The sequence below is a fragment of the Callorhinchus milii genome, unplaced genomic scaffold (genome assembly GCF_018977255.1).
Source record: "Callorhinchus milii isolate IMCB2004 unplaced genomic scaffold, IMCB_Cmil_1.0 Scaffold2, whole genome shotgun sequence".
Lineage (NCBI taxonomy): Eukaryota > Metazoa > Chordata > Chondrichthyes > Chimaeriformes > Callorhinchidae > Callorhinchus > Callorhinchus milii.
The window spans coordinates 87,212,064-87,233,832 of NW_024704743.1; the positions used below are offsets into that span (position 1 = coordinate 87,212,064).

The 21,769-nt window shown below is 42.0% G+C and overlaps 1 protein-coding gene across 2 annotated transcripts in view; it reads left to right on the top strand.

Moving 5' to 3' along the window:
• Nucleotides 1–21,769, top strand: part of oxr1a (oxidation resistance 1a) — a 270,847-nt gene that overhangs the window by 12,158 nt on the left and 236,920 nt on the right. For both annotated transcript variants that reach the window (XM_007902691.2, XM_007902692.2), the window contains exon 2: nt 2,240–2,330. In XM_007902691.2, the coding sequence (XP_007900882.1) occupies nt 2,314–2,330 (17 nt within the window). In that variant the 5' untranslated portion in view covers nt 2,240–2,313. The remainder of the gene's footprint in view (nt 1–2,239; nt 2,331–21,769) is intronic.

Here is a 21,769-nt window from a genome sequence, read left to right on the forward strand (position 1 = left end):
GTGAAATGAATGCAAGGGCAAGGATCTTGAGTTTGATCCACAGTGGATAGGGAGCTAGTGGCACCAAGTGAGGATCAGGATCGTAGGTTCACAGTGTGAGAGAACATGGACTACAGAGTTCTGGATTCGATTGGTCCTGAATCTTTGCTGGGTAGTGTTTCACTGGCACAGACCATTCAACAAGTGTCTCAACTATTGGGATTTTTTTGTGTTCAGTCTGTCACTTGCTGATCCTAAAGATTTTGGTAAAAATATATCAAAGATTATTTGTATTAAAAATGGTGTGTTATAGACTACAATGAGCGTTGAGAGACTCACCTAGTCTGGAGGAGAGAGGGGAATCATAACTGAGCCTGATCTGGCCCACCAATGTCTAATTTCCAGATGTGCATTTTCCAGCAGAGGTCATCAGATAGTGATAAATCCTGACAGATGTTTGCCTGCCAAGTCCACAGGGAGTTCAGGCTAACAGTCGCATCCCAACCACAGAAGTGATTATTCTTGATGTATGAGCCTAGTCTGTGCACGTTTCTATCTGTTCTAGCATGGAGATGTTTTAAAACTTTGCACCGCAGGCATTACAAAAACATCAATAACAATACATTTTTTTACAACAGTATGTCAGATAGAGCAGAAACTATAACTAGCAAAAAGGCAGCCAAAATACAACCATTTAAGTGTTCCCCGTGCTTTCTTATTAGAAGTCTTATATTACTTAGAAAGTAATCCAGAATTGACAGCTTCTTTTTCAGGGCAGGAAAGGCAAAGGATGTCCCCAGAGGATAGTGACAGAATAAAGGGCTTCTTTGAAGAATTGTAATAGAAAAGTCTATTTAGTGGGCTTGGAATAGATGCCTTTCTAGTGCAGGGAAAGTGTCTGGTAAAAAAAATGCTTTCCCACAACAGCTCTTGCATGTGCCTGATGTGAACTGTCACAGATTGCAACAAGTACACATTGAATTGCTTTGAAACAGACACAGATGAGGTCCAGCACTTTATTGACCTTAACCAGCAGGATAATAGATACTACATTCCATAGTGTCAATTCTAAAATACAGTTCTAGGAACTTTATGACAAGTGAAATTGTTTGCGGCTTTGCAGAAGCTCTTTCAAATTGTCTGCCCTCATTCTCTGCTTAAGGTATTTGACTCCCTTTTCGTCTAATGGGATATAGTTCCATTGCTACCTGGTGCCCAGTGATACCTTATTCAAATGTGCAATATTGATGTAGGAATATGGACTGTTACCATGGCTACCTGTACACACTAGATCTTTGGGAATCTTTGACTGGGACTCCCACTGCAATTATTATACAATTTTTTTATGATATTAACAATAACACCAGATGGGATACAGTCATGAAATGGGCAACTCTTTCAGAAAACTGTTGTGGAAACTTTTTCGCTTGTTTTCAAAGCTAAATCATGTTCGTAGCATGCCAGCTCTTTTTGACTGATATTTCTGTGTTTTTCTGCCTTGCCAAAAAAAAAGACTTTCCAAACATAAGTGAATTATTAATAGCAACGCAAAGAGTATCATCCTAAAAGATGACAGATGCTCTTTTTTATGATGATTTAAAACCCCTCAGTCATGAAGACTTTGCAATGGGAGCAAGATTGTGCCATTTGGTTAAATGTGAAAAATCCTGAGGCCCCAAATTCCATCTGTTTTGCTTTGAAATTTTAAGATTGCATAGCATTGCAGAATGTTTTCAAATGCAGTGTTAATTTGGATGCTGGTTTTCTGTTAGAAAGATCTGGTAAAGACTGAATTTAACAATTTTCCACAATTCTGCACAATCCTAAATGTTGAGACAAAATAACCAATGGAAATCCTGAGAAACTCCAAAATATCAGTGTAATATAACACTGGTGAGTTGTGTCCACAGATGCATAACAAGATATAGTTATATCTTGGAGTTTCTCAGGACTTCCACACGGATCAGGAAGAAATTTAATGTACTGTTTAGTAATTTAATTTTTTAGGATTAAATAATTGAATAATACCAGTGCAAGCCAAATAATTATCCTTGCAGTTGATATAGTGCCTTTCACATCAAGAGGGCATCTCAAAATGCTTCACAGGATTCACTGCAAAGTGCAGTGACTTTATACTTGGCAGGCGAATGAGGGCAATAAGATGAATGTCTTTTGTTTCACATTCTCTGATTCGATTAAAATAGGATGGGTTACATTTAAGTCTTGTCAACTTATTTCTGCTTTCTGCTTTTCCCATCAGGTTGACTGAAGGGGGCAACATCCTTTATCATTCAGGAAGTTAGGCTCTTAGATGAGCAGAAAGACATCGCCAAAATGTTCAGCACCAAAAGGTCAGTGGTTTAAACATTTTATAGGTTGTTGTGAGGATACAGAAAAAAATTGAGTCAATATCAGCAGGAAGCAATGACAGTGAACTGAAATTGTTGCCTTTTACTAATCGTTTCTCCTTTAGCATAATTCCAAACATGCTTCATATAATCTGGTTCCAGAATCTGTGCTGGAGAAATACTGCAATACTACATGGGGCTTTTTGGGAAAAAACAAAAGCTCTCAATACATCTGTTCCAATGTATTAGATTATTTTGTTGACCAGTTGACAAACTAATGGGGAATAGATGTAAATCTGTTCCAGAGCTCACTTCAGTTTATACATATGATTGTGTAATATTAAACAAGCATTTTTCATATTGATTAATTGTCTAACCTCAGATTGCTGAATTATTTAAAAAATTCTAATTTCTGGAACTTTATTTAATAGAGTTTAACTTAGAGAATTTTTCATTAGTAGTGAATTGGTGCTAGGGAAACTGTTAGCACTAAAAAGTGACAAATCCCCTGGTCCGGATGGCTTGCATCCCAGGGTTTTAAAAGAGGTAGCTTATGAGATAGTGGAGGCCTTGTGTCTGATCTTCCAAAATTCCTTGGATTCTGGAACAGTCCCCATGGATTGGAAGATCGCAAATGTCACACCACTATTTAACAAAGGTGGAAAGGAAAAGATGGGGAACTGTATGTTAGCATTCATTATGAAAGGATTAGAGTATAAGAGTAGGGAAGTCTTGCTGCAACTGTACAGGGCCCTGGTGAGACCACACCTGGAATACTGTGTGCAGTTTTGGTCTCCTTATTTAAGGAAGGATGTACTTGCCTTGGAGGGGGTGCAGCGTAGATTTACTAGGTTAGTATCAGGGATGAAGGGGATGAGTTACGAGGATAGGCTGACCAATTTGGGCCTATATTCTCTGGAATATAGAAGAATTAGAGGGGATCTTATAGAAACCTATAAGATCATCAAAGGGCATGATAGAGTAGATAGTGGGAGATTGTTTCCCCTGGTTGGAGAAACTGAAACCAGGAGTCACAACCTTAAAATCAGAGGCCAGCCCTTTCGTGCTGAGTTGAGGAGGAACTTCTTCACTCAAAGGGTGGTGTATTTCATTTCATTCTTATCTTGCATTTGGCTTGGTTTGAGTAGTCTACATTTTCAGAAGGCATAGAGAATAATTGGAATTAACAGTCAATATTAGACTTCAGAGTGCAAGATCAATGTTGTGGTATTCAATAGGGTAGTAAAGGATTTCAGAAATTGGTTTATTTCTGTTTTAACACTACCTGCTTTCCTGATTATGTTTGAAAAGCTTTAATGTACATACCAGGGAGAAATAGAATTATTTGGGAGCATCTCAACTGTCTTGGAGTTTAATATATTATCTCTGCAAGTTATCCAGAGCATAATTAACAATTGGAACAGGTTCCCAGGAAGGGTGGTTGAGAACAGGATGCTGGACTTATTTAAACAGCCGATTGGTGCTGCAAAGGAAGGAGGATAAGGTGGGTATCCTGAGGAGTGAGATAAGATAGGCGAAGAGCCCTCTTCATCCAAAACAATTTTGAGATCTTGTGACCTCTATCATCATTCAATGATGTACAGTCACTCCATGCTATTGGAGACAATACAAACAGCCAATGGAAATAAATTAATATAACTCCTAGAAAAATAATCCATTGCGAGGGAGAATAACACTATAGAAATTTGTTGTAAATGGCAGCAAAGCCATAATTTTTGTGGGGAATAGACCCTAATGTGGCAATAATGTTTTGTTTAAGCATTTTTAGTGGGAATTAAGATGGTTTTCTAATGATGTAACACAAATAAATCTGCTAATTTCTACACAGCACCAACACTGACCCATTAATACAGAAGCCATGAAAACAGAAATCTCTGAATAAGAGAACAATCTGAAATAGGAATCTGGACAGGAACTCTACAATTTCTATTTTTTCCACATTGCCCTTGGTGAAAACATTGCCATCGTATGTTTCATTCTATTATCCATTACTATTGCAATTACCTTATCTCCATTCGCATGCACACACTACGTGCACAGCATCTAAAGAATGTGAATATTTAGTAAAATTAATGTTATTCAAGAGCTAAGGCTGCATAAAGATTTCTTAAAAAAGGTAACTGTGCTTGCAGCCTCATGGACATATATTAAATAGACTGTCAGTTTTTATTACAGCAGGCACTTAATCAATTGCACTTATTTAAGGTATTAATGTTTAACTGAATAAATGGAAAAATCAATGCTAAATTACTTGGTATTGTTAAATAAGGGTCAGAATAGTGATAACAGAAATGGTAGAAAAGTATGTACTTGTGTCAGTACAATTAGTTAACAGACTGAATAACATTGGTTGCTGTACAATGAGCATCATTGGATCTAAACTGGAGTATGTGCAGGTAAGCTTTTAGTGCATTTTGACATTATAATGAAATGAAAAATGACATTATAATGAAAAATCTCATCAACTGGGCATATTGTTATAGTGTACAAAAGGATATCGAGATAAAGCAATTCTCCTCAACAAGCATTTTATTATTCTTAAGACACCTTACCTTTGCAAGTGTCCTCTACCCCCATTCTCCTGCCCACATCCTCCACTGCTGCAATTTGGGGTTGCTGCTCCTTTCTCTCTCTACCCCACCATTGGTTGTTCTGCTTTCAACCACTTTGCTGTCTTGTACTCTCTCCCCAAATCCTTTCTACTTGAGTACTTGAAAATCCAATTACCTTATAAAGCCAATATCAAAATTGGATGTGGGTTTTACTGTGACAAATTCAGTGTTTTGGGGAGGATGGGTGGGGGCTAATCTAACTATGGTATGGTGCAGCCTTAAGTACCACTGATTTTAGTGGAATTTCTGTAACATTCTTCAAATTGCAGTCTTGTCAAACTTTCTGGACTGATGAGTGTGTAATGGATTGGCTTGACAAATTTATAATGCTCTGCATTTATGGGTCCTTGTAGCTGTGTCAGATTGCATATTAATAGCCAGTGCATGCTTTCTTTGAACTGGTGATTGGTTTGTGAATGCTAACAAGCAGCATTGTTGCACACTACTGCCAAGATCACTGTGGAGAGATGATGCAGATACCATCAAAGTTTTGCAGAAAATTTAAATTCTCAGTGACCTAATCCAGGATGGTGCTGATTTTGACAATTCTCATCAGATCAACCCAGGAAAGCACATATTTGCCAGACAGGGGCTTGAAGGGATATAGAGTATGGAGTAGGATTGAATTAATGTCTGTGAGAGACAATACAGACTCGATGGAAAGAATGGCCTCCTCCTGCACTGCAAATTTCTATGATCCTGAAACGGGTTTGAAGCCTTCTCGGGACAAAGAATTTGATTCTGCTTACATTGTCTCATGGAACATAAAATAGCAGCGATCCAGATCGGAAAGCAATATTCCACTCACTGGAAAGGGAATGTTGTTCCCCAGTAACCATTTACCCTGACATAAACTAACACATCCCTTGTCTTAAAACGTAATAATAATAAAAATCCTTGCATTTGATGTAGCGCCTTATCACGTCATGAGCTACTCAAAGCTCATCACAGAATATACTTTAAAGTGAATTGACTGCATATTTTGTGGGCAGCAGCTAATTGCGCACAGCAGGATCCCACAAACAGTTGTGAATTGAGCGACCAAATTATTAATAATAATAATCCTTGCATTTGATATAGCGCTTTTCACGTTGGGAGGACGTCCCAAAGCGCTTCACAGAATATATTGTAAAGTAAATTGACTGTATATTTGTGGGTGAACACGGCAGCTAATTGCGCACAGCAATGTCCCACAAACAGTCGTAGATTGAAAATGACCAATTTATTATTGTTTTTGGTTTTGGAGGGATTATTATTAGGCGTGTGGAGTAAGGAAACTTGCCCAAGGTTTCGCCCTGCCTGGAATTGAACTCAGGTCTCTCGCTTGCAAAGCGAGTGCTCTAATCACTGAGCTACAGGACTCCACAATATGATACATAAATCATCACCTGTTTTATGCTGTCACTATAAACTACAGATATTTATTGTACGCAGCAGTCTATACAGTGTGTTTGAGGAATAACTGATAGAAACCGGTATAGGGCTAACAATTACTATGTTTAAAAGCTTTGAAAAAAATACTTCAAAATCACAGCTTATTAATTTGCCTTATGGATAAAGAACAAAATTGCAGTGTTACAAATGGTCAGACTTGCTGCTCACAACATACAATAAAAACTTTGTTTATGGGATTAGACACCAAACTGCCTTAACATAACTGTGTTCCACTATAAGCAGTGGTGGGCAAATCCACACATCCCAATCCTTGGCATTATGGCATTCCTAAATCCTATCCCAACCATTTTTCATATTACAGACAAGAGATCCAATCTCAATTACACGTTATGATGATATGACAGAAAACACCATTTGGATTTCCGGTTCACTGTTAATTAATAGTTTGAATGGATTATTACCTCCAGAAAGTGATCAACAATACGACTAACTACTTACTGCTAGGTAAACAGAGGCATGTGGAGTAAGGAAACCTGCCTAATGTTTCGCCTTGCCCGGGAATTGAACCCGGGTCCTCTTACTTGTGAGGCGAGAGCTCTAACCAATACGCTACAAGACTCTGCATCACATTTTCACAAAAATTAACAACTTGAAGAATGCTGTGGACATGTGTTTCTCCACTTTACTTGCAAGTTACAGTAAAATCCCATTAAAGCATGCTTTATTATAATGTGGGTTTGTTTATAATGTAAATGAATTTTGCAACCCTACATTTACTTGTCAAGAAATTCAAAAGATATGCAGAAATCGGGCTGCTTCACTTCAAAATGCAGGCCATCTTATGTGCTTAAAAATGGCCAACTTCTCAATCACTGGGAAGTGATGTCAGTGACGACCTAATGACAGAAGTCTGCCATTTGTAGTGCTAGAACAACAACAACAACAACTTTATATAGCACCCTCCACACCAGGCAGCGTCTGAGGGCTTAATAATGTCCAAGACCGAGCCAGGGGGAAGGGGAAGGTGACCGTAGGCGCAGTCGAAGAGGAAGGTCTTCAGGCGCAACCTGAAGATGGGGAAGGAGGGGATGTGGCAAAGGGGTTGAGGGAGGGAGTTCCAAAGTTTCGGGGTGTAGTGGCTGAAGGCACGGCCTCCGATGGTGCAGAGGAGGATTCGGGGACACGGAGGCGGGTGGACCCAGTGGAGCGGAGGCAGCAGGTACTGCTGTGGGGAGAGAGGATCTTAGAGAGATAGGGGGGTGCCAAGGAATGGAGGGATTAAAACATCAGAGTGAGGACCTAGAAGTCAGCAAGCTTTCTGCACAATGAATACAGAAGTGCTGGTTGATGATTGATGCCTGTTATAATGTCGATTGGAATTATATGGACCTTTCCCGCAGCCTACTATGTTATAATTGGATTCTCCTGTACCTCAAAAGTACTTCTTATATTTGACAGAATAAATTGTCTGCTATTGGGTTCATAACATAAGTTGTTTTAGGAAATAACACAGACGAATGCACGTTATTTTGTTTTAAAATTGGTGGTTTAAAACTTCACAGAATGTTACTGATTGTATCATGGGGCAGTAGAATTCATTATGCCAAGTTAATAGTTTGTTTTGTGTTGGTCTCTGACCTTAATGTTTTTAAGATGGTTATAAATAGTAATCCTTGCTTTTGATATAACATCTCATTGTATCATCAATGTCTCAAAATGCTTCACAGGATTTACTATGATATGGCTATGTATTTGTATGTGTTTGAGGTTTGACTGTGATATTCAAGGGTTTAAATTCTGCATTTATTCCAAATTATATCATGTATATGCCTCATGAATTTTATTTAAGAAATAAAACTATGTCCATTGACATCCATTTCCAATAGCAAGTATGTTTTTGTTTGCCCACCTTGGCTGAAAAATGCAATATATGACAACTATTATGTACTGATACCTATTCTAAATCTGGAAATATCCCTATCAATAACCTGAGGGTACCCTGAGGGCACGCTGCTGCGCTAGATGGGATACTATAAAGTTATGCTGTCCCACTTTGATAGCAACTATTCTTCCCAGAATACATCCAACTGGGGTTGGCAACCCTAGCCCCCACATCAGTCATAGGAAAGGGTGGAAGGCAATGGGGTGGTCCTGCAATAGACCAGAGGCCTCTGTGATGCAAGACATCACCAGGTCGAGTTATCCAATCAATTTTATGTTCATTTCTACAAATACGATGAATTGCATGTCAAGTGGTGTGATGATGTTCCTTATTAATAGTTTATACAGGAAACAGTCGGGATATCGACAATGTGATGATTTAAGACAGTGATAGTAATGAATTAAGCCAGGATTGAGTTATACAGAGTTTACTGTATAAATTACTGAGGATTAGTAGTTTTTGAGATGAGTTGCAAGGTAAGATGTCTTGTCTTGCAGAGGGGTGGAAGCTAAACCTTTCTATATCAGGTATTTTAGTAAACAATGCACCATCCTGTGTTAGCTAAGACACCAAATGTTTTCAACATCATATGCCCCAGAGGAATGCACAATCCTTTTGTCAGCCCTCCCGATGGAGGGTAAACAAAACAGGCTTGGTACAGTTATAAGGATGAGGCAGCAAAAGATAAAAATATACCATGGATGGAAAAAAAAGTGACAGGATTTAAATGAATAATAATTACTGCCTGGAGTTAAATACAAACAACTAGCTGCTTCTTAGAACAATTAATCACTTCCTTCCAAATTCCTGAGGGTCTGATCGCAGCCTCAGGATAGATCTCTGTTCTGTTGTTAATGGGTTAGTGCATGCAATGGCGAATACATTGCTGATTAGCTTCTTGCTAATTCCTCTTTTGAATCGTCACTGTAGTGAGACCCAGCCGTTGAACCCTGAGTGCAATAGAGCTACAGCACGATGTGTCAGAGAATGTGATTATAATTCTCCTTATGTGATGTATAATTCTATGGTTCTATGGAGTCGGTGAGTAGAGGGCATCAATTTAAGATAGTGAGGAAATGAGCAAGTGAAGAGATAATAAGATTTTCTTTACATGTACAGAGTTGTTAACATATGGAATGCCTTGCTGAGTTGAGGCAGAATCCAAATTAGCTTTTAAAAGAGAACTAGATAAATATCTTAAAAAGAGAACTAATTTGAATCTATTTAAATACAGTATATGCAGCAATGCATATTTAAACCAAAGTTCAAGTTAAAATTGGGATTCCCAAATTTAACATTCAGTTTAACCTCAATTAGTAGCAATAATGCTTGCATTTGATATAGCATTGTTCACATCGGGAAGATATTTCAAAGCGCTTTACACAATTTACTGTAATGTGTAGTGACTGTATTTTGAGGGCGAATGTGGCAGTTAGTTTACTCACAGTATTGTCCCACAAGTAGCCTTCAACTGAATGACCAATTTAATGTGGGGGATTGTGGCAGAATCTCAGTAGAAACTCCCTTCTCCTTGGATAACATTTCAAACAGCCAACTGTGGCTTGGTTAAATTTTAAACATGATTAATTAGTCACAAAGCATAAAATTAGTTGGTGAATAATTCACCTCAGTTACGTTTACATGGGATGACTCCAAGCACTACAAAATCTTTAAATTGATTAATTTCCACGGTCTCAGATTTAATACCATCTCAGGCCACATTTCTCTCACAAAGGAGATTTTTTTAAATAAGATTATTAATGCAAGATATTCTGTGCATCAGTTGTGTGCTCCACCTATTCTAATAAATACAGCTTTGTTAAATTATTCAAAGTGAAATATTAGGGGACGCTGTTATAACACCTTTCAATGTAGTGCTGCCTTAATTATAGCTCCAGCATTTTGTAATGTCAAAGCATAAAATCCTGCTATCACAATAGTGTAAGTGATTATGTTGTACATCTTGCACAAACTGCCAGCTTTCTGCATACAATTGCAGTGTGAAACAATGATCTCACAGTGACGTCACAAACCGACTGTGTTCGTCTTCGCTTTTAATCGAGGTTGACGGAAATCCATCATTTTTGTTGATGTTTATGGGTGTTTAAATTTTAGTGGTGTTTTCAATGACAAAAACAGTCATTAGGAGGTCATTTCCTGTGATAAAAATGTATTTTCATCGGATTGCAGAACAATGCAAATAGCAATAAATATCAATGTTTACATATAGATAATGAGTAATAATAATCCTTGCATTTTATATAGCCGCATATCATTGAGACAGCTCAAAATGCTTCACAGGATATACAGTAATGTGGTGTGAGTGTGTTTTGTGGGGTTTCCACCAACTCAATAAGTAACTCTGGTCAAGAGTTTCAGAATAACAACAAATAATTACATTTGTACAGCGCGTTTTATGTGGGAGAATGACTCAAGTTGCTGGACAGTCAGGGATTTGGACCCGAGTAGGGGGTTGGGATCAGGGGGAAAACAGAGAGGATAGGGGTAGGAGGGGGACTAAAGGTACAGTTAAAGAGGAGGGTCTTGATACATGCCTTGACGAAGACAAGGGGGGAGCGAGGCGAAGGGAATGTGGGATGGAGTTAAAGGGTAGGGGCAGAGAGGCTGAAGGCCCAACAGCCGATGGTGAGGCAGGCCGGGTGGGGGATATGGAGCAGGTGTGGTGTTAGCAGGTCACAGAGGTAGGAAGGAGCAAGGTCGAGGCGGGCTTTGAAGTCGAGGATGAGGACTTTGAACTCTTCCTCTGGGGGATCGGGAGCCAGTGGAGTCAAGCGAGGGTGGGTGTGATGGGATCACAGAGCCTGGTGCTGGAGAGGACACGAGCTGCAGAGTTCTGGATGATTTGCAGCTTGTGGAGGCAAGAGTTGGGAAGAGTGATAAGCAGAGAGTTGCCGGCCTGAGGGGAGAGGTAGTGGCGGACCCGGGTGATGTTGCGGAGATGGAGGAAGGCAGAGGGCGACATGACACAGATGTCAATTGCTGACATGTGTTTTTCAGGTGGCATGTTATAATGGGCGGAAAGGCTGAATATTAATAATCAAGCAATACCAGGATATTTTTAAAAACAATTGTTTGAGGAATGGCACAGTGCGGGAGCTGGAGGAGAAGCCATTTGTGGAGATAGTGTGAAAGTTAGGATTTTTTACCCAGTCAAGGACAGAACTGTGAAGGTTGAGGTGAGAGGAGAGGCGGTGGAGGAGGATTGAATGATTGGCAGTGTCAAAGGCAGCAGAGAAGTCAAGGAGGACAAGGAGACAGAGGGAGCCTTGATTACAGATGGACAATGTGTCCTTAAACACGTTATATCGAGTTTGCCTGAAGCAGTTAAATCAAAATTAGCTTTCATCTCTTGACACGGAGAATAGCTGCTGCCCCTAATCTGGTCTTTGGTTCAACAAAGGGCAGAATCATTAACTTAATATCTCTACATTAATCAGCAAACTTTCTTGAGATTATGATGAGCTATATTTTGTTTGAGATATAATTACCCACCATAAGTAATATCTATTTCTACACAGTCGGCACCTTTTGCACAGTGTATATGTTTGGAGAGTCCTCATTTTCTCATTCACACACTTTTACAGGGAACATTTTGAAGTTTGGACAATGATTCACATCTCTAGAAACCTGCGGAGCACAACCTTAGTTTTTTTCCCTGGGTCAGTCAGATCATAAGCAGTCAGGCACATTGATGGTTGTATTGCTGAACCGAGGTTGTCTGACTCATCAGTAATTTCTACAGCCTGGTACCTTATGAGCACAATGTATGAATAAGATGGTCTTGAGGATCTAGCCTTCATGAAGAAACAAAATGTACTTCACTGATTGCGCAGTGATGTTGTCTATGCTCGTAGTCGTTGCAAGATGAATGGAATAAGAGCAATCTATGTTGTGAGTGGGGCTGACAGCAAGGACAGCCCATTTATTAAAATAAGAGTAGGTTGGAGAATGGCAGGAAACTGTGCGACTATCATGCCAGCAACACAGTTTTGGTCAGCGAGAGGAATACAGTACTTTGTTCTATAAGTGGAATAAAATGCACAAGATTTGTGCCTTGGAAACCAATAACATAAAACTGAATGGCAATAGAGTTGGTACTTGCAGTCGCATCGTTATGTTTAGGGTTAAGAATCAAAAGCTCCAATGTTGGTTGATTCATTTGGGAATGGAAAAAAGAGACTATTCTGTGTAGGTGTAGGGAACAGTTTTGATTCAGATTACAGATTTACTCCAAATTTAATAGGAATCATTTAATGCAAAATGTTTGGAGTTGTAGTTTGTGTCCTTTTACAGTGGAAAGTGTCACTGACTTCAGATAATGCAGAACTTTAAATGATAGATGTTGTGTTTAAACACATCTGTCATTTATTAATGCCATTACACAGACAGCCATTTGGTAACCTCAGTATGACAGAGCCAATTCCACCATATGCTGTACATATTGACTAAGTGGGGCTTCAATTAAATGCATGAATGTTTCATCGAAAATGCACTTTAAGCACACTTCCGTCTCTCTAATAAAGTAGCTTCGAGCAGTATTTCTCTATGGGGGTCTCATCCCTCCCCCACTTACCATCCTTGTTTGAGGGGGTTGTGATTTTTTACATAATATCCCCAAACTATAGCAATAATGCAACCTCCATTCAGTATATTCCAAACATATTGAATCTTGGATTTTGTTGCAAAGCTGCTATGTGGAAGCAAAGCACAATCCCGTAGAGAGGGAAGAAGTAAAGTATCAGGAGACAGTCGCCTTCAGCCACTTATAATCATCTTCTGATGGCTGTGAATAATGTGGTATGATCAGAACCCTGGCAGTTAATCTACAATGTATACTTTCACACTCTGCTAGATTGCAAAGCCTCTATCACTGGAGCCAGAAGAGTCCACGGATACAGGTAAACATATCCATATGGTGAGAGTTTGAGTGACACTTTATTCCCAGTATATCTAGAATTACAGCACTTAACACAGAAATGGCCTGAGACAGAGAGGGACAAAGGAGATAAATTAAGCATTATGTACTATTAATGTTCTGTTTTCATGTTGCAGTTGCTTTAAAACAGGGCCATTATGTGGTGCTGAAACAGATAAGGCATCACTAAACTACACATGTTCAGGGAATGGGACTCGGTGTTGAGATGGCCCTTTTAGCTGGTATCACGAGGGAGAGATCGAGGAAGAAGGTTTTTTCAACTCATTTGATCTCACCCATCCCATTCTGCTGGCCTTCCCAGTGTAGACAAAAGGCGTTTCTTAAATGTATTCAGCCTCTTAGCCTCTACCAACCTTCATGCCTGGCAACGGAATATCAGAATCAAGCCAGATCTCTGTGGCTGAGCCAGGAGAGTCCTTAGCATTCCTGGGCACTTCTGATGATAGCACAGCCAGCCTGGCTCATTGGCAGGACCTGGAAGGGTAGACCAGTCACTAGGGGCAAGGAATCATCCCACTCAGCTCCTGTTAACCCTGTAGGACAAAGCCCTAATGGGTAGGTAGGTCCTAGCTGAACAAGCAACAGGAAAGCTTTCCAGACAGCAATATCAATACAACAACAAGATTCCATTTATAGAGCGCCTTTCACGTCAGGAGGACGTCCCAAGGCGCTGGACAGTTGGGTCAGGACCCGAGCAGGGGGGAAATGGTCAGGGTGAGGGGAGGGAAGGGAGGGAGCGAGGAGGGGGTAGAGAGTCGAGAGGGGAGCCGAAGGCTCGGTCAAAGAGAAAGGTCTTGAGACCGGCCTTGAAGGAGGAAAGGGAGGAGGTGGCGAAGGCACTGGGGGATACAGTTCCAAAGCCTAGGGGCTGAGAGGCTGAAGGCCCGGCCACCGATGGTAGGGTGGTTGGGGCGGGGGATATGGAGCAGACCGGAGCCAGAGGAACGGAGAGTACGGGCAGGTAAGTAGGGGGATAGTAGGTCAGAGAGGTAGGAGGGAGCAAGGCCGTGAATGGCCTTGTAGGTGAGGATGAGGATCTTGAATTCGATCCTCTGGGGGATGGGGAGCCAGTGGAGGCGAGCGAGGGTGGGAGTGATGTGGTCGCGAAGCCTGGTGCGGGACAGCACACGAGCTGCAGAGTTCTGAATGACCTGCAGCTTGTGGAGGGAGGTGCCGGGAAGGCCGGCGAGGAGAGAGTTCCCATAGTCCAGCCTTGAGGTGGTAAAGGCGTGGACCAGGGTTTCAGAGGGGATGAGGTAGTGCCGTAGTCTGGCAATATTCCGGAGGTGATGGAAGGCAGTGCCAGTTGTGGCGCGGATATGAGGGAGAAAGGACAGCTCAGGGTCGAACAGAACCCCGAGGTTCCTGACTGGCTTTGAGAGGTGGAGAGTGCAGCCTTGGATGCTGATGGTGTCAGCGCCTGAGGTGCGGAGGCGCTGACGTGAGCCAATCAGGAGGGCCTCAGTTTTGCGCACGTTGAGCTGGAGAAAGTTATCTCTCGTCCAGGACTCGATGTCGGACAGGCAGGCTGTCAGGACATCGGTGGTCGTGGAGTTGAGAGTAGAGGAGGAAAGGTAGAGTTGGGTGTCATCCGCATACATGTGGAAGTTAACCCCATGTCTGCAGATGATGTCACCAAGGGGGAGCATATAGAGGGTGAAGAGGAGGGGACAGAGCCCTGAGGGACACCGCACGGGACAGTGCGGGAGCTGGAAGAAAAGCCATTCATGGAAACATAGTGAAGACGGTGGGAGAGGTACGACCTAAACCACTCAAGGACAGTGCCTTGAAGGTTGAGGTGGGAGGACAAGTGGTGGAGGAGGATAGCGTGGTCGACCGTATCGAATGCTGCCGATAGGTCGAGGAGGACGAGGAGGCAGAGGGAGCCCTGGTCACAGATGGTCAGGATGTCATTGGTGACCTTGACCAGGGCAGTTTCTGTGCTATGGGCAGCACGGAAACCCGACTGAAGGGGTTCGAATAGTGAATGGGTGGAGAGGAAAGAGCGCAGCTGGGAGGCGACAACTCGTTCCAGGACCTTGGACAGAAAGGGGAGGTTGGAGATGGGCCGGTAGCTTGATAGCTGCGACGCATCAAGGGAGGGTTTTTTCAAGGTGGGAGTGATGGTGGCAGTTTTTAAGGGAATGGGAAGAGCCAGAGGAGAGGGACAGGTTGACGATGTCTGTGATATGTGGGGCAAGGAGGTGGAGCTGGGAGATAAGGAGTGGAGTGGGGATGGGGTCAAGGGAGCAGGTGGTGGGTTTCAGGGATAGGATGAGTTTGGTGACAGAGGGTGGGGAAACGGGTACGAAAGTGTGTAGGGGAGGATGGGTAGGAGTTGGAGTGTGGGAGGGAGGGGGTGGGGGGTGGGTGGATGTTGGAGGGGAAGTGACCGCGGAGCGAATTCCCTTGATTTTGGATTCAAGGAAATCCAGCATCTCCTCGCAGTGAAGGTTGGAGATGACCTGCGCGGGGTGGCGGGGGGGACAGAGGAGTCGGGTTGTGGTGGAAAACAGTAGCCTGGGGTTGTTCTTCGAGCTGTGCTATGCTTTAGCTGGTTAGCTGGTTACCCCAATAGACACTCTGGGGTCCCCAAGCCTTGGCTTTGCCAACCTGCGCCTAGAACTTTCTGGAATTAGGTAAGCAGGACGCATCCACCCAGGGAGAGAGTGTGCATACCATTCCAACAATCTACCTCTGGAATTTCTGTGTGTAGGTGGGATGCATGGAAATCTCAGCTTGGTTTGGATCCTCTTAAGCATGGTGATTGGATTCCGCATGTGTCGAGATACCCACCTGACCAACCTTCCTGATCACTCATTTCAAATGTTAATTGTCCTCTGTGTAAATAAAATACTCACTTGGTGTCCGCTCTAAAATTGTATTTCATGGCCTTGAACCTGTGCCCAATTATTCGGTTGCTTTGTTGTACCTGAAAGTATTATTCTGGGTTTATTTATATATTTATCTCCATTATAACATTTCTCCATTATATATATGTATGAAATATAATGGAGATCTGTTGGTTGAACTAAATTATATCTGAATTATTTACAAATCATCTTTGTATTGAGATATAGCAAATTAACCATATCGCATTATTTAAACAAGGTGTATACTGAGGAGCTCTGCAAGACTTAAGAATGGTGAGCTTACAACTATGATCCATTTACATCAGTGATTTTAGCAAGTGAGAAATTTTCAGCTGGTTTTATACAAGGCAGAACTAGCAGCAAATTAATTTCCACTGTTGGATGATCTTAAAGAGTTTAGTTTGATAAGAAGCAGCTTTAAAATTTGGAACAAATTGTAATTTAAAACTTCTGTTGAGTGGAGGGATGAGGCTCTGACATTGCTCCCAGTGGATGGTAATATCCCAGGTGAAATGAAGTGGTAGAATTTGCTAATAAGCATCAGCCTGCTTGATAAGGCTGCCTTGCAGTTGTATGTGTCAGCCCCAGGAAGCCTAGATTGAAATTGTGTGAGAGAGTAGAGCTAATTGCTTGACAATCTCTTGGGAATAGTAGTTTAGGTGGTTTTCTGATTGAATTCCATGCCTTTCATCCATTTATTTAATCCAATAATAATTTGGTCACTTCAATCCACTGTTTGTGGGACACTGCTGTGCTCAATTGTGTGCCGTGTTTCGCCCAAAAATATACAGTCAATTCACTTTACATTATATTCTGTGAAGCGCTTTGAGATGTCTGAAAGATGCGATAAGGCTCTATATCAAATGCAATGATTATTATATCATTATTATTGTCTTTTGCCACATGTTGCATGGAAATACATAAATCATGTCTTCTAATCCTGTGAACTTCCTCCCCCCCACCCCATGAGCAGAAAGGACTGAGAACTTCATACTAAAAATCATGAAATAGATTTATTTGACCCCATTGATCTTTCACAGGCTGTAATGGTATGCATTTGTTCAGCTTATTCTTAGTTTCCCTCTGAGAGAAGGATGTTGCACACTAATTGTTTGCAGCTCTTAAACCGTCCAACTGTGTTGGTTAAATATCTGAGACCAGAATAGCTAATTCCGAAGAACAGCATTAACCAATGAAGTTCACTGAGAAGCTTGTATTTGTCCTGTGCCTCAGCAAGTTTCCGAATAGATTGTCTTTTATGCGTGTTTCAATAAGGGCTTTGCCCTTGGTCCTCTCCTCTTCAACATGTACATGCTTCCTCTTGGTGACATCATCCACAGACATGGGGTCAACTTCCACATGTATGTGTATGTTACCCAACTCTATCACTCTGCCTCCACCCTCAACTCCAGGACCACTGCTGTCCTGACATAACGCCTGTCAGACATCAAGTCCTTAATGACAGCTAACTTTCTACAGTTGAATATCAACAAGACCAAGGCTCTTCAGATTGGCTCCTGTTAGTGCCACCACACTGACAGCATCGCCATCCATGGATGCACACCAATCTGGAACCTTGGCATTTTGTATAATTCTCAGCTGGCCTTTCTATCCCACATCTGTGCCATGATCCATTCTGCTTTCCCACAGCTCTGCAACATCACCCAGCTCCACCACTGCCTCACCCCTCAAGCCGCCAAAATCCTCATTCAGGCATTCATCACATCTAGGCTCAATTAGGCCAATTTCCTGCTTGTCGGCTTTTCCAGCTCTTCCCTCCACAAGCTACAGATCATCCAGAACTCTAGCTCGTGTCCTCTTCCGCACCAGGCTCCGTGACCCTATTACCCCACCCTCGCCCGGCTCCACTGGCTCCCCATCTCTCAGAGGATAGAGTTCAAAATCCTCTTTCTCACCTTCAAAGGCCTTCCATGGCCTTGCTCCTGCCTACATCTGTGACCTGCTAACCCCATATCAACCTGTCCGCTTAGCAGGCTGTGGCCTGCTCCACGTCCCCCACCCGGCCCACCCCACCATCGGTGGTCGGGCCTTCAGGTTCTCTGTCCTCACCCTTTGGAACTCCATCCCACATTCCCTTCGCCTCACTCTCTCCCTTGCCTCCTTCAAGGCATGTCTCAAGACCCTCCTCTTTGACCACGCCTTCGGTCTCCCTCCTACCCTCCCTGCCCTCCACCCTCCCTGATCTAAACCCTCGTGCTCGGGTCCAAATCCCTGACTGTCCAGCACCCTGGGACATCCTCCGGACTGTATTCTATTGCCAATTTCATACTCCAAAATATATATAGAATTCTGCAGTTTTTATTTTCTTCAGACTTCAGGGAACAGGTCTTAGTTGTGGAGGCATCCATATTAGCAAAAGCTGTAGAACAAAATACTCGATGGCTGTTTACAGTCTGTTGCCATTGCTCATGTTTCTGCTTCAGTTTGCAGAAGGCACACAATTATTTCTCATCTCTGCTCTGCCAGTGTTTTTATTACATCTGCATTTCAGAAGTGCAATACGCTGTCCTTGGTGGAACTCTATTTAAAACTGTATTCTATTTGCAGTTTAGGGTTAGTATTTGCATTAATAGAATTACTCCTGACCTTTGAAGAGTTTTATTAGTGTATATTAATATTTATTTAAGTTTCACAGAATACGAGCCCAAAATTTACCAAACTGGCCAGCCATAGAAAAGTAATCATTTCCCTGATTAGGTTAATAATATTTTCATGTAATAAAATGTATTTGAATGTTTCACAAGTGGAGGTCATTTGGTTTGCCTTCAGCGAATGGTGGAGAGACCTTTGCAGTATATCTTGCAACATGTCACTGTTCTGACGAAGACCTCTAGGTCTAAGAACTCAGAGACTGCATTATAATTAGAGCATTAGAAAAGGCTGACATTTGGCTGTCAGGTTGCTGTTTACGTCACTTCTTGTACCTGTGCAGATAATGACATTAATGCTGCTCAGGAAGTGACATGATGTCAGTGATGACCTGACATCTCTGAAGTTGGCCATTTTTAAGACTAGGAAGCTAACTAGTCAGTGTGAAGCTGGGTTTGCCGAGCTTGCGATGAGATGGAAATGTTCAATTGGGAAGGCGGATGATGACAACATCATAATGGGGATCCCCTTTTATGTCAATATTGCTTCTTTAGTAATGATGAGACACCTTCAACAGCACACAATAATTTGTGCTTGTTAAATACTTGAATGAAGCAGTAGACTGCAGGAACAGCAGTCAATTGTGAATCTAGTTGTGAACACCGAAGTAAGGCGATAGAACACTAATAACATAATTAAAAGTGTTTGGGTGAGCAAGGTAAGAGAACCTAAGTAGGTTAAACAGAAAATATATATATTTAGGTTTCCCTTGTCAAATATTTGTCTCCTCCTGTGTGTTTAGTAATTTCCTTGAAACAGTTTCAAGGCAATTGGATTCTGCCTTCCCTTTGTAGTTCAATGTTTAAGTAATGTTTATTTTCATCAAGATGTGTTAGAGACTTTACAGCATGCTGCTATCATAACAATGTATATGTTTTACTCAAGCAAATAACAAGGCTATTCTTAAACAATTCTTAATACAAAATTATGATTTTTTTCACATATTGCTAGCGATCTCCTCTGAGTTAAAGTTGTGGGTCTAATCCTCATGGTGGGACTTTGAACACCATAAAGTGTAGCCTGACACTTCAATGTAATGTAGCAGATGAGTTGTGTAGTTGGAGCTGTCCTATAGATGAGACTTTAAATCAAAGTTCTGTTTGGCACTATTCAAAATAAGAAGGGCGCTGCTCCTGGTGTCCTGGCCAGCAATCCCCCAAGTAAAATTGTTTGTGGGGAAATTGCTTTGCATAAATTGGTTGTTGTCTATGCCTTTAAAAATACCTATTTGTTGGATTTTATAGTAAATCTCAAAGTGCTTTGAGACATCCATCAACAACAACAACAAAATTACATTTATAGAGCGCCTTTCACGTTGGGAGGACGTCCCAAAGCGCTGAACAGTCAGGTGTCGGGGCCTGAGCATGGGGGAGGGGTGGTGTAACGGTGAGGGAAGGCAGAGAGGTGGGAGGGAGACCAAAGGCACAATCGAAGAGAAGGGTCTTGAGACTGGCCTTGAAGGAGGCAAGGGAGGAAGCGAGGCGAAGGGACCGTGGGATGGAGTTCCAGAGTGTGGAGGCAGAGAGGCTGAAAGCCCGGCCACCGATGGGAGGGCGGGTCGGGCGGGAGACATGGAGCAGACTGGAGCCTGATGAACGGAGGGAGCGGGCAGGTTGGTAGGGAGTCAGCAGGTCAGAGGCCCGACGTGAAAGGTGCTCTATAAATGTAATTTTATTGTTGTTGATTTTGTTGTAGGAGGGGGAAGGCCATGGATGGCCTTAAAGTGAGGACGAGGATCTTGAACTCGATCCTCTGGAGGATGGGGAGCCAGTGGAGTCGGGCAAGGGTGGGAGTGATGGGGTCACGGAGCCTGGTCCGCGAGATGACACGAGCTGCAGAGTTTTGGATGATCTGCAGCTTGTGAAGGGAAGAGTTTGGAAAGCCGATGAGGAATGAGTTCCCGTAATCGAGCCTTAAGGTGACGAATGCGTGAGTGAGGGTTTGGACAGCCTGAGGGGTGAGGCAGTGGCGGAGTCTGGCAATGTTGCGTAGGTGGTGGTAGGCAGTGCTGGTCATGGAGCGGATGTGGGGGGAAACCATAACATTACGCAAAATCTGTTTAGTTTACTATCACGTTGTCGCACAGGATTGTGGCGCCAGATTATGGTGCTGGTGGAAATAAAGACTACACAACCTGCCTGTTCAGCAGACCTATTCCTCAGTCATGGGCACTGGGATGCTACTCTACTTGAGGAGCCGCGATATAAATGCAAGTTGTTGTTGTTCAAAACAAGTGGTAAAATAGCCATTAAAAACAGCTAGCAAGTTCTTTGCAATCTATACCATGTGAAACACAAGAGCTGGTCTCATGGTTTGAATTTTGCTGGTTGCAGATGCAAGGAGTACAGTGGTTTCATTGTGTTTCTACATAGAATGGCTATTAGGCTGAGATTCTGTTTGACAAGAGTTATGGAAAGTATACTATTCCAAAGATGGAAATAAAATATATAATCATGATATTGCTTTCTCCCTAACAGTCAACTCCTTGCTGCAATTTAATGGGCTGCTAACTTTGGCCAGCACCCTCCCATGTTGCTAAATCCACATAGTTCCTTTGAAATATTTACAGAAATCTACCAAAACTTATAATAATAATCCTTGCACTTGATATAGTACTTTTCACATCTTCTAGACGTCTCAATGCGCTTCACAGAATAGACTGTAAAGTGAATTGATTGTATTTTGTGGGCGAAAATGAAACTTGCACTGATGTTGCAATATTGGTGCCATGGAGAAGCCTATTTCTATCTCTGAAACATTTCTGATTTGAAGCAGCGTGGTTTTGAAATCAGAAACTGAAAATAGTTCACTATAATATAATGGTACAGTACAAGTAAATAGACCTAAGTTTAATTTACAATGCATTTCCAAGAATTATAGTTTTAAAAAATGTTACTGAGAAACAGACAAAACACAGTATAATGTAAACTGGACAGCCATAGTGTTTGATGTGCACTAGTGAAATTCAGGGG